We start from the raw sequence: 12,500 nt of genomic DNA, 5'->3' as shown, positions 1-12,500 counted from the left end.
GGACTCACTTAAGTAGTCTGCTAATCTCCTGGGCCTCGTCCTTTTTTTTTCCTTCTCTTTCCTTTTCTTTTCTTTTCTTTCTTTCTTTTTTTTTTTTTGAAATCACCAAGCTGAATTAGCTGAAGCCGTACGTGATCAGGGACACATGACGTCTCTCCTTTCGTTCTGTAGGGCAAAGATAACAAACAGGAGTGGAATTGAGTGGCACAGAGGCAAGTTGGGGCCAGTGTTAGGATGGTTGGTTCCTGTACCATCGGTGTGATGAAGAAGAAGTGGAGAAAAGACTGTTTTCTGGAGCGGCTCCCCGGGATGTTAAGATTTTTATCTCGGCGTGAAACCTGGGCCGGCGAAAAAGTGTCTTTCTGGCAGCTCTGCCAATAAACAAGGCAAAATTTGGCACATAAAGTTTGTTTAAAAAATCAAGGCGATTATCTTCACCAGGGCACATTTTTTATGAGCGTGGTCATGGAAATTTCCACCGACGTGTGTCCTGTCTGATTGTTCTGTTTTTGCTGGTGGGAGGGGGAGAGAGGGGGAGAGAGAGAGAGAGAGAGAGAGAGAGAGAGAGAGAGAGAGACAGAGAAAGAGAAAGAGAGAGGGAGAAATAGAAAGAGTGGGTGAGAGATGAGTGAGACCGAGAGAAAGAGCGGCTACGGGAGAGAGACAGTCGTCTCGCGTTGAATTGTGTTGCTTTTTGTGCGGGCTCTCCCTCCACTGCTCCATGAAAGGAAAAGGAGTGAGCCCCCCACCCCCCCTACCCCAAATTAAAATTCTGTTTCCGATATATGTTCGTTGCTGTCAGGAACACGATGCAAATGTCTGATTCTCATAGTAAGCTATTGCCCCCCCCCCCCTCCTAACCCGAGTCCTGTTGGAAGGCTGGTTTGTTTACATTCCTGTGCTTATGTGGGCTGCGTGGAAGTGCATGTACTGAGAGCCACCCCCCTTAGCCCCCCCCCCCCCCCCCAACCCCTCCAAAACCTCCAACCCCTCCAACCATGGCACTGCGAATTACGCTTGAATTAGGGATACTCTGTCCCTGTGCATGGTCTTTTCGTGGATTTATCTGAACAGGATTTCAAAAAAGGAATGCTTTGGAATGTTGTTTCCAAATCTTTCAGTTTTTGGTTTCAGTCAAATTGACAATGCGTCAAAAGGGAGAGGGTGTGTGTGTGTGGGGGGGGGGGGGGGGGGGGGGGGGGGGGGGGGGGAGGGGGTGTAACGGTTCATGGTTGTTTCATGTTAATGCAATACAATTCTGTGTGGAGACAAAATGATAAAAATAGAATGACTGTGCTAATGCCACTCCCCCCCCCCCCCCCCCCCCCCAACTCTCCCTCCCAACTCTTTCCAGCACATACACACTTACAAACACTGCTTACTCCAGCTTTCTATCTCTCTCTCTCTCTCACACACACACACACACATGCATACACGCGTGCGCGCACACACACACACACGATCAGCAGGAGCTGTGCTACCTCTCACAGAAAGTCACATGGGTTTCTTGATTGGAGGGAAATGACTGAATTTCAGAGCTAAAATGGCAACCTCACTAAACCAAAGCTGTTTCATGTCGCACAATGGCTGAAGCTGAAAGCCAAGAGTTGGGGTTTGGGTGTGCCTGTCGACACAGCCTGCCCTGATTCACTCTTTCCCCTGCTGCACTGGCAATGCCTGCACACTCACTAAATATGTTTGTGTGTGCGTGCGTGCGTGCGTGTGTGTGTATGTGTGTGAGAAACCATGCAACCCCCCCCCCTTCACTCCAGAGTCACACAGATCTGTCTCATTACACAGAGCCAGAACAAAATGGCTCCCTCTGCAGAAAAAAAATCAGCTCTCCTCTCCTCTTCCCTGCTCTCCTCCCCTTCTCCTCTCCTCTCCCCTTTTCCTCTCCTCTCCCTTTCTCCTCTCCACTCCTCTCCTCTCCACTCCTCTCCTCTCCCCTCCTCTCCTTTCCTCTCCTCTCCTCTCCTCTCCTCTCCTCTCCTCTCTCTTTCTCTGCCTGTGGCAGTGTGTGAAGAAGATGCAGTTGTTCATTATGATGTCACGTGTCGAGGACGGTGAGAGAGTGCCGTGTGTGAGAGCTGGCATGTGCCAAGCACACACTCCGCTGCACCGATGATCAGAGCAGGGGGCACAACGGGGGGAGGAAGGGCGGGAGGGGACAGAGAGTTTGGGTGCTGGGAATTTTGTCTTTCATTAATTCTTTTTTTGTGCTGGGAATTTTTCCTTTGGTTAATTCTTTTTCGTGAGTATGTCAGGAGACATTACACTGAATCGTTGTATATACAACCACAGTGGTTTAGGTTAAGTCATTAAACAGCTCAGTCATGTCGCTAACACTGAGAAAAAAACAAAAAAAACTAAGGCTTTGGTTTTATAAAGGGATTCAGACAACATTCTTTTTTTCTTAGAGTTTTAAGATGTGGAGAAAAGGAGTAGAGAAACGGACGGAGGTTTCTCTTCACTGATTTCTGTCGGTTGGATTTACCCTTATGCCCTTTGACCCTCTGATCCTCTCAGTTCTCCGAGAACACAGACCAGGAATTCTGTTATCATCCCAGACACATCACTCTATGTCAACATCCTCCACACGCACATTAATGTGTCACCTGAGTTCTCAACTGTCTCTCTCCCTCCCTCTCTCTCTCTCTCTCTCTCTCCCTCTCTCTCTCCCTCCCTCTCTCTCTCTCTCTCTCCCTCCCTCCCTCTCTCTCTCTCTTTCTCTCCCTCTCTCTCTCCCTCCCTCTCTCTCTCTCTCTTTCTCTCTCTCCCTCCCTCTCTCCCTCCCTCTCTCTCTCTCTCTCTCTCTCTCTCTCTCTCCCTCTCTCCCTCCCTCTCTCTCTCTCTCTCTCTCTCAGTTGTTGCGTGTTAAATCTCAGCAATCAAAGAACAGATGTGTTTGATGTGGTAATGATTCCCCCGTTGCTGTTGTCTCGACTAAAGAGCCAGGGTTTGTTCTGGAGACTGTAAAAAAGCTATTATTAAATCGCTCTTAGTTTGACATCAACTCCTTGATTACTTTGTTGATATCATGTCCACCAGCGGTTTTACTCACCACAAACTCACATATTTGTTTTTTGTTTTATCTCCATTTTTTAATCTTTAGTACAATCTTCAAGACTCAGTTTTAACTAAATAAGCTCCGTTGTGTTTCTAGCTAAAGGGCAAAAAGTTCAAATATACACACATTAAATATTTGTTGAGTGAAATGGACAGCTAGATATTTGTGTTCTTTGTTTTAGACTTTTATTGCAGGGCTTCTATTTTTCAAACAACACTTTTAACTATGAGTTTGACAGTTCTTAGCTTGTCTGGAATAGATGAACTCTCTGTGTTTTAAATCTCTTTTCAAAATCTAAAAAATTTAAAAATTTAGGCTGGGTAATTCAAACCCACAGTAGAGCCCTCGTCATTGGGCAGTCAATGAAATGGAGAGATGTGCGGTAAAGAGACTGAAACAACATCATAGGGCACACAAACACACACACACACACACATACACACACACACATACACATATACACACAAACACACACACACACACACATACACACACACACAGAGTCATCTGCTTAGCATCTCCACTCTGAGGACGAGCATTTTGGAATTAATTAATGGAGAAATCCATGCCAACAGAGAGCTCCACTTGGGCTGAGTTGCCACTGGCGTCCAATCAGTCCTGCTTCAGCAGTTCTATGATCTACCCTGACTGTCATCCAGCTTTCAGGCGCTGTGTTTTTACTGCCAGAGGACAGAGGACGAGGAAAACTGAGTCCTGCTCTAACTGCATTGTCTGGTTAAATGGATGGGAAAAAATGTATGTGATTGTCCACATCCAGAGAGGCTTTCAAAACTGAAAACTCACGGTCTCACTATCTCCGCGTCTGCTCACGGAACCTTTGACATTTGATAAACTTCTGATGGAGAAGATGAAGAGACTTCCTTCCTCTCCTCACAGAGGTGTTATAATCATCTGAAAAAAAATATTACCTAACTAGTCTGTGTCCTCTTCCTGAATAAGACTGGTCCGTGTAGTCTAACTCGATGTTTTGAGCAACACAAAAATTAGGCCTCCAATGACATGTGATGACATGACAGTTGTAGAACTGTAGAATGGGGTAGAACCAGGCCATGTCTACAAATGTGTGAGAGAGCCTAAAGTCTTAGATGCACGTCTTAGAATGAACCACAAGGTGGTGCCACAATACTTACATCGGGACCTTTCCCTTGACAATACAAATTTATAACAGTTCCAAAAGGAAATTTTTTTTTAAATAAAACAATGACCAGATCAATAATATAGCCTAATTTCTTTAATGAAACTGTCAGTATCTAGGGCAATCAATCTCTGAATTGTTTGCAAAAGGCTAATCTAATCAGGCATGTAAAAAAACCTGTTAAAAGACCCAGAGGGAGGACTAAATATATCATATCTCAGACAATTAGTTGCTTAACTCAAATCTGAGTACACACACACACACACACACACACAGCGGTACCATTCTACATGCATGTTTTGGCGGTGCTCCCGCGGCTGCGGAGGTTGTGGAGCTGGGATGGCTTTAACGAGTGGGCCAGTCTGATTCTCTATGCACACAAGCCTCTCTCATGCTTAGTATGTCCCAAGCATATACTTACTGTCGCCAGAACATTATCACACCCTGCCAGCCGTGTAGCTGCAAGCAGGCTCCGTGCGTGCAGGAGCACGTGTGTGTGTGAGTGTGTGTGTGTGTGTGTGAGAGTGTGTGTGTGTGTGTGTGTGTCTTAAGTGCTTGCAAGCTGCAGCATATCAAAGAGCCCCTCAGAGCCAGGGGAGATGAGCAGACAGTTCACTGGGGAGGGAGGTTTAGTCAGCGATGGTGGGCGGCCTTCCCCCCATAGCGACATTTTCTTATTCAAACGGTGGGATTTAAACTGAACACACTGGACTGATAGCGCATTTCTTTGAACCTACAGAGAACAGCACTAGATAATTTAGCATAGTGTACAGTATATACATATTGTACATATATATATATATATATATATATATATATATATATATATATATATATATATATATAATTACACACTGTATTAACACTGTATTTGGTTACAGGTAATGCCATAGTAAATGCCTTAATCCTAGTCACTGTGATGATCCATATGTCTTTTAAAAGCAGACTTTCTGAATTTAAGCCCTCTAAAGGATCCTGACTCCAGAACTAAGAGAATCGTAGTAAAAAAAGTAAAATAATGGAGAGGATTGTGTTTTTCCTTCTTAGAATAACGACAAACATCACTTTTCCTTGGCCTTCGTCAGTGACAGATAATGGACCTGTGTTCTGTGTCTGCCCCAGCAGAGGGGGATGCAGTTTCAGGGAAGGACCCTCCTTTGTTACGGAGGAGGGAAATTCTTTATGAGGCGTGATCCCAGCACATGTGCCTTGCATGTGACACACAGGCAGTGTGGAATTAGCAGTGTACTGGTCTGCTCCCCTGTAGACACACACACTGCTCCCACGGCTACCTCCTCTGGGCACAGGCCCAGGGCACAGGCAGCAGTGATAATTATGTGGATAGGGTTATAAGGGGTAATAGGCTGGCTGTGTCAGAGGCCTGTATGTTCAGTAAGACTGAGTGTGTTACAGTATTGGCCTGAATTAAGCGTCAGTTTCATCTTCTCCAGAAATATTTCTATTGATTGAACGCCTCCTTTGAATTCCTCTGCACACTGCGTCTTGAGAATCGTTTATGTGGATGCTGTTATGTGAACTGTGACTTAATCAGTGAAACCTATTAATAATTTAGTGATGGTTAGATTCACTGAGAGGGTTTATTATACTTCTGACTGAAAATGCACTGGTGGAGATGAAACATACAAACATTTGTAACAAGTTCAGTTTGAAAATTTGTTCAAATATCTCCTGTGTGTGTGTGTGTGAGAGAGAGAGAGAGAGAGCGAGAGAGAGAGAGAGAGAGAGAGATTTTAGCACATAATAAAACTGTCTTTTGGTAGGTCACTCTTAAATGGTCTCCTTTCCGATAGCAAGGATGGGGTGTGTTTTAGACACCTACCTGTCCCCTCTTTGTGTCACAACTGAAGTACATGCCATGAGCAAACTTATCGTTTTTTCCTCCAGAGAAACTTCTCAACGGAATGCTCAGCGGAGAAGGGAACCATCATTTCCACGAATATAATCTATTTCCCATAATAATTAACTTGATGACCATGTCTATATTCTGATGGAAAGTTATTTCTTTACGATATTTCTTTATAGGTTTGAGCTACAGCAAATATTTTTCTGTGTTATTACCATTATTATGACATTATTATAACTTTGGAATTCAGGACGCTTTACCTAGTATGACTGCGTCTCTAAGGTCACTTTAGACGGCTCACGTGATTTTTTTCAGTTAAGTTTTTAATCAGCGAATGCTAGACCATTCAGCGCAAAATGGCAAAACTGAATTGCGGGGGGGAGGATACTGGAAGGGCCGTTTGTGGTTTTGAATGCGGTTGGAGAGGGGGAGAGGGGGGGGGGGGGGTATGCATGAGGCGAATGTAAGGGGATTGATGCACAAGCTAAGAGCTTAGCGAGTTGGGGGAAACGTTGAGAGAGGAGGGTTTATGCTTTTGTTCATGTCTGTGCAGGGAACAAAGGCTTGCACGGACTTCTTACCTCCCCACTCTTCGGGCCCTTGCGTGTAAGGCCCATCCAATGCGCCGACGAATACTGGCCTGAAAAAGTAGAACATTGCATTGGGTCTTGTATCGCCTTTGCGCGATGTCTTTGTAAACAGCAAAGCAGGAATTGCGAACGGGGTCTGATACATCCAGAAGATCCACTCTGTTAGACAGGAGTTCAGTGCAGGTAGGGTAAATCGTAAGACTCGCTTTGTTTATCGAGACGTTGCGGACTTGCATTGTGACGACAAACTTTTGGTGATTTTTTGTTGCTTCTTTTCATGGCTTAATAAGATTTTACGCAGGCCCGACTTGTCTATCGCTAGCTTTGTGGCTTCTAGCCGATTTCTAACAGCGGCATTTACTGTTAGCTCGACTAGCTAGCTAACTAGCTGGCAAGCTACTATGTGTTTACTTGTATATGTGTTTACTTGTATATCTCACAGTATTTGTTGCTGGTTGTGCATATGCATATGCTTTTTGTGATCAAAAAATATTTTTATACGATGGATTTACCAGTCACTGCTTTTAATAACGTAAAGTGGGTTAAGAGATGTGTAATCCAGCTAATGTTAATGGAGCTGGCGTTAGCATTTCTATTAGAATGTCTGTACTAGCCTATAAAATGCCGTTGCTAGTTCTCAGAAGATGTCTTGAAAGTTTTCTGTTCTGAGTTAATGTTATTCTGGGACTGTATTTCATACGCACGATTTCGTCTGATCAAACTGACGTAGAACCTACCATTGTGCCTTGAAGTGAGCTTGCTCCAACCATTAACTTAACTATGGTCTAATGGCTAACGATTGCTGTAGCACGGTAAAATCGTCCGTCATCGCCTTCTTTACCATATACTTCTGAATGCAATAGTATAAAGTTACGTGGAGTCGCCGTTAAGAACTCAGATGTGGATAGCCTCTGTTGTGTACCGCTGAGTGTACAGGTTCTATCCATCCTGACGTGCTACAACATTAGTGACTGAATTAACATATCTATTAGTGTTGTATTGACCTTACACATTTTACATGTTACGTGTGGCAGACGAGCACACAAGCATCACACATTCAAACCAGTAGTCCCCCTGGTCAGCATTTCCAAGTAGATCCAATTTATAATGAAGGCGTCACATATGTCAGACCACAACATCTTGTTTTCCTTTAACCATGAAGAGAAAATGGCTATAATTTCTCAGTTTTAAAAACCCGGATGTTAGCTCATTGTTCAGCCAGTGAAGTTCACAGACGGCATCTTTTGGCTTAGGTCATGTTTAACAGTAATCTGTAGCGTTTTTAACATTAACATTAAACATCAGGTTTAGAGGGAATTACTTTTCCCTGCAGGAGATGACGAATTGGGGAATATTAAACAATATGTCATGGAGTCCACCCCCATCTGTCGCTTTTTTGTCATTTCAATAGGTTAAATCTCTTTGATTAGAATTGCAAAATGATCATGTATATGATTTTGTCAGACATTTCAGAGCGAATGACTCATTTGCGTTTTCAGTACCTGAGATAAAATGTTCTTCATATTGACTCTTTTCCATTCTGTTAGGGTAATTGTTACACTCTAGCATATTAGGTTTATGATTTTTAAAACCAAAAGACTGGGCATCGGGACAGAAATCAATGCTAGCTCTGGTCCAACGATAGCTGTGGCCCATTTCGAAGTCTGTGAGCTTGTTAGAGGCTTTGATTGGCACAGCCTAGTATGGGAGACATGGTGGCCTTCTGGATGCGGTTAATTAAGAGAAATATCATCTGACTGAGCATTGCATGTGTATGTAAAGGGAATCCTGCAGGGAGGGAGAGGGATGGGTCAAGGTGCATCTGTATCCTTATTGAGCATAAACCTGGTCCAGTCCTAGGCCTAATTGGACAGAAGAGGGAGGAAAAACAACTCGCACTGTCATGGTGTGGGACTTGCAGCTCAGCTGTTCCTCTTTAATGACTCCCCATTTAAATTGGAGAGGTTGAAGACTCTGATCTCAAGCCTGTCTCCAGGAGAAAGGAGTAATGACAGTAATAGATGTCTAGTGGAGCACAAGGTCCCCTCCACCGAGCGCCTGAGCCTTTGTAATGACTCTCCCTACGGATGAGGGCTGACAGGACTGTGCGTTGGACTGGAAAGAGGGCAAAGCCATGGTTGGCCTTGTTCTCCTCTTTCCAACTGTTGACTACATCGGCTAAGTGCCGCTGGGAGGGAGAGAAAAGCCCTTTTTTTCTTGTAATAGTACATATAACCGACGGACAAGGAGAAAATGTAATTGTAATTTAGTCCGTGGAGATGTGAATAGTGTTTTTTTTTTGCATATATATGTACATATTCTGGTGGTCTTTGCTGCATGAATAACTCGTCTGGGGTCTAAAGGGTTAACAAGCCTTTGTAGGGTGAGTGGGGGATGGGCAGGCTAGAGGGAGATAGCGATCACATGATCCTGTGTTTGCATGCGAGAAAAAGGGCCATTGCATATTGAGTTCAGAATGACTGATTTATTTAGCTCAGTTATCTGCCCTTGGAAATACCCTCATGCTCCAGTAACACCAAAGCTCATGAACATGAGACAGAATCTCTCAGTGTAGATTTATCATTGTTTGTAACATTCCTATGTAGTCGCTGGTGTTCGGAGCTCCCTGCTGTGCTCGCTTCAACAACCATGAGTTAGTGTGTGAGTTAAAGGAGCTTTTATCTTGTTTTCAGAGTGTGAAGTATGAAGGTGTGTTAAATTTCTCCTTTTTTTCTTCTTCTTCTTCTCCCTGTAGGCTGTTCATCCAAGTCATTCAAGCTGTACTCCCCGAAGGAGCCACCTAACGGTAGTGCCTTCCCCCCTTTTCACCCAGCCGCCATGTTGGACAGGGATGTGGGGTAGGTGCAGGGTTTTTTATTTTTCAGAGTGTCATTTCATGATCACATTTTTTAGAGTGTCATTTGGTGATGAAATTTTTCAGAGTGCATTTTGTGTTCGAATTTCAGAATCGGTAGAGTCAGGTAATGGTGACTGTCTGGGCGGCTTTAAAACCAGGCTGTTCCTCCCGAAATATTATCATTGAAACCTTGGTCTGTACTGGTACATGTATCTGTACCAAACTGTTCAGTAGCGGAGTTCTCATTCCGTCCTTACTGCTAACCAAACATTTCTCCACCGGGAAAGAGTTAAAGCAATACATAAAACAACACACCAGTCGTGACAAAAAAATTTCTCATGGGCAGTCACACAGAAATGAAACACAAATTGCATTATTTTTCCAATGCCAGAGTGCCTTTAAAAAAAGAAGAAGAAAAAAACAAACAAACCCCAAAACAAAATAGTTTTTTGCATATTTGAGGAGCTAAAGTGATGCCTGTGTCTGCGTGATTACACCCAGTTGAGTGTACAGGGAACAAAATGCAACATCTGTGAGTACCAATCTCATCACACTGTTCTCTCCGTGTCCCTAATCGCAGTCCAACGCCAATGTATCCACCCACGTACTTGGAACCTGGAATAGGGTAATTACCCTCTCTCTGTTTGATCTGCTTTTTTGTCTGAACGGTTTTTTATCTCGCGTAATTGACAGTGTTCTAGAACGCGCAAACACTCATTTGTTCTTCATTTTCATACGCCTGCCACACACCTCCGCTAAATCTCTCTCTGTCCTCTTTCAGGCGACACACACCGTATGGGAACCAGACAGACTACAGGATATTTGAGCTGAACAAACGGCTGCAGAACTGGACAGAGGTGAGGAGAGGTCTCTCTCTCTCTCTCTCTCTCTAACGCTGGAGCATCCGCCTGTTTCTTTTCTGGACCGAGATTATCGTGAGATTATTAATTGCCGCCGCGGTGTTTTCGCGGCCTTGCTTTGTGTCCGGAGATTAAAATCCTGAACAGCTTGTTCTCTGCCAACTCCAATTTGATTTGCAAAAAAAACTTATACGCACATTTCACAGGCAAATTGATGGGGCTACCAGCAGCTGATGATAGCTCATGGCATCAAGGTTTTTTGTATGGTTTACAAAAAAGGGTGAAAGATGAGCATTAGTGAGTGTTTGTCTTGTCTGCTGTGGGGTGTTTTGTTGGGGGGGGGGGGGGGCTGAGCATTAGTGAGTGTTTGTCTTGTCTGCTGTGGGGTGTTTTGTTGGGGTGGGGGAGATGAGCATTAGTGAGTGTTTGTCTTGTCTGCTGTGGGGTGTTTTGTTGGGGTGGGGGAGATGAGCATTAGTGAGTGTTTGTCTCGTCTGCTCTGTCCAGCAGGACTGTGACAATCTGTGGTGGGATGCCTTCACCACCGAGTTTTTCGAAGACGATGCGATGCTCACCATCACGTTCTGTCTGGAGGACGGACCCAAACGCTACAGTAAGACGCTCTTTTCCTTGCGTACGGGCCGCGCAATTTCACCTCAGACATGTCACATGGTTAAGGCGTGTGTGACACCGCTGAGATATGAGTTTAGTGAACTGACGGACAAAGCCTCTCTGTTCATGCAGTTTTATTTGGGCAAACACAGATCTGGCTCAGTGAAACTCAACCTCGCGTAATGCGTTTGGTCAAATCAGGCTCTCTTGTGTTTTACAGCAATAGGCAGGACCCTGATTCCGCGCTATTTCCGGAGTATCTTTGAGGGTGGGGCCACGGAGCTCTTCTACGTCCTGAAACATCCCAAGGAATCTTTCCACAACAACTTTGTGTCCCTGGACTGTGACCAGTGCACCATGGTCACGCAGAATGGCAAACCCATGTTCACACAGGTATCATCACTTCTTGGAATCTAAAAAATGTATTCTGTGTGTGTGTGTGTGTGTGTGTGTGTTTGTGTGTGAAGGGCACTGCCTTCTTCCAGAATGCTCTAAACTCTCCTGACCGGAAACACATTTGTTTGACCCACCAGTTGGAATCATAATTGTGCAGATATGTGTAAAAAGCGGATTCGTTTTTCCCTCTTTGCCTTTATGTGTTGCCCATTCATTTGTGTTTCCAGAATGAATGTGGTGTCAGAAAAGGCATACAGCAATTCTTTATGGTGATCTGTCAGCGGCCCTCTGAACGAGCCCGCTGTGGATGCTCTATAAAAACATCAGCCCAGTTTCCTGCGTGGTTTACCACACGCTGTTTAGACTGGTCTGTCATGACCGCACGGTCCTCGAGTTTGTTTTAGGTACTGAGATCTTGTGTGTGGTTAAAGCCTGTTGGTTTGTGTTGTCAGGTGTGTGTGGAGGGCAGACTGTACCTGGAGTTTGCTGTAGGTACTGAGATCTTGTGTGTGGATAAGCCTGTTGGTTTGTGTTGTCAGGTGTGTGTGGAGGGCAGGCTGTACCTGGAGTTTGCTGTAGGTACTGAGATCTTGTGTGTGGTTAAAGTCTGTTGGTTTGTGTTGTCAGGTGTGTGTGGAGGGCAGACTGTACCTGGAGTTTGCTGTAGGTACTGAGATCTTGTGTGTGGATAAGCCTGTTGGTTTGTGTTGTCAGGTGTGTGTGGAGGGCAGGCTGTACCTGGAGTTTGCTGTAGGTACTGAGATCTTGTGTGTGGTTAAAGTCTGTTGGTTTGTGTTGTCAGGTGTGTGTGGAGGGCAGACTGTACCTGGAGTTTGCTGTAGGTACTGAGATCTTGTGTGTGGTTAAAGCCTGTTGGTTTGTGTTGTCAGGTGTGTGTGGAGGGCAGGCTGTACCTGGAGTTTGTTGTAGGTACTGAGATCTTGTGTGTGGTTAAAGCCTGTTGGTTTGTGTTGTCAGGTGTGTGTGGAGGGCAGGCTATACATGGAGTTTGTTTTAGGTACTGAGATCTTGTGTGTGGATAAGCCTGTTGGTTTGTGTTGTCAGGTGTGTGTGGAGGGCAGACTGTACCTGGAG

At 44.6% G+C, this 12,500-nt stretch overlaps 1 protein-coding gene and 1 non-coding gene across 9 annotated transcripts in view; both read left to right on the top strand.

Moving 5' to 3' along the window:
- Nucleotides 1-12,500, top strand: part of ldb1a (LIM domain binding 1a) — a 20,321-nt gene that overhangs the window by 2,235 nt on the left and 5,586 nt on the right. For 5 of the 8 annotated variants that reach the window (XR_004025251.1, XM_030773014.1, XM_030773012.1 and 2 more), the window contains exons 2-6: nucleotides 9,436-9,538; nucleotides 10,118-10,162; nucleotides 10,319-10,394; nucleotides 10,905-11,010; nucleotides 11,230-11,402. Coding sequence is in view for 7 of the 8 variants with exons in the window: in XM_030773014.1 (XP_030628874.1) it covers nucleotides 9,436-9,538; nucleotides 10,118-10,162; nucleotides 10,319-10,394; nucleotides 10,905-11,010; nucleotides 11,230-11,402 (503 nt within the window). In the remaining variant the exon portion in view is untranslated. The remainder of the gene's footprint in view (nucleotides 1-9,435; nucleotides 9,539-10,117; nucleotides 10,163-10,318; nucleotides 10,395-10,904; nucleotides 11,011-11,229; nucleotides 11,403-12,500) is intronic. The other 3 variants (XM_030773013.1, XM_030773011.1, XM_030773009.1) reach the window with 1 other exon arrangement.
- On the top strand, nucleotides 11,597-11,731 carry LOC115811003 (small nucleolar RNA SNORA13). Its single transcript, XR_004025264.1, has one exon. It is a non-coding gene; the product is annotated as a small nucleolar RNA SNORA13 (small nucleolar RNA).

This window comes from Chanos chanos, chromosome 4, assembly GCF_902362185.1.
Source record: "Chanos chanos chromosome 4, fChaCha1.1, whole genome shotgun sequence".
In the NCBI taxonomy this organism is placed as follows: domain Eukaryota; kingdom Metazoa; phylum Chordata; class Actinopteri; order Gonorynchiformes; family Chanidae; genus Chanos; species Chanos chanos.
The sequence above is the reverse complement of the archived record's forward strand: the minus strand, read 5'-3'. Positions and strand labels throughout refer to the sequence as shown.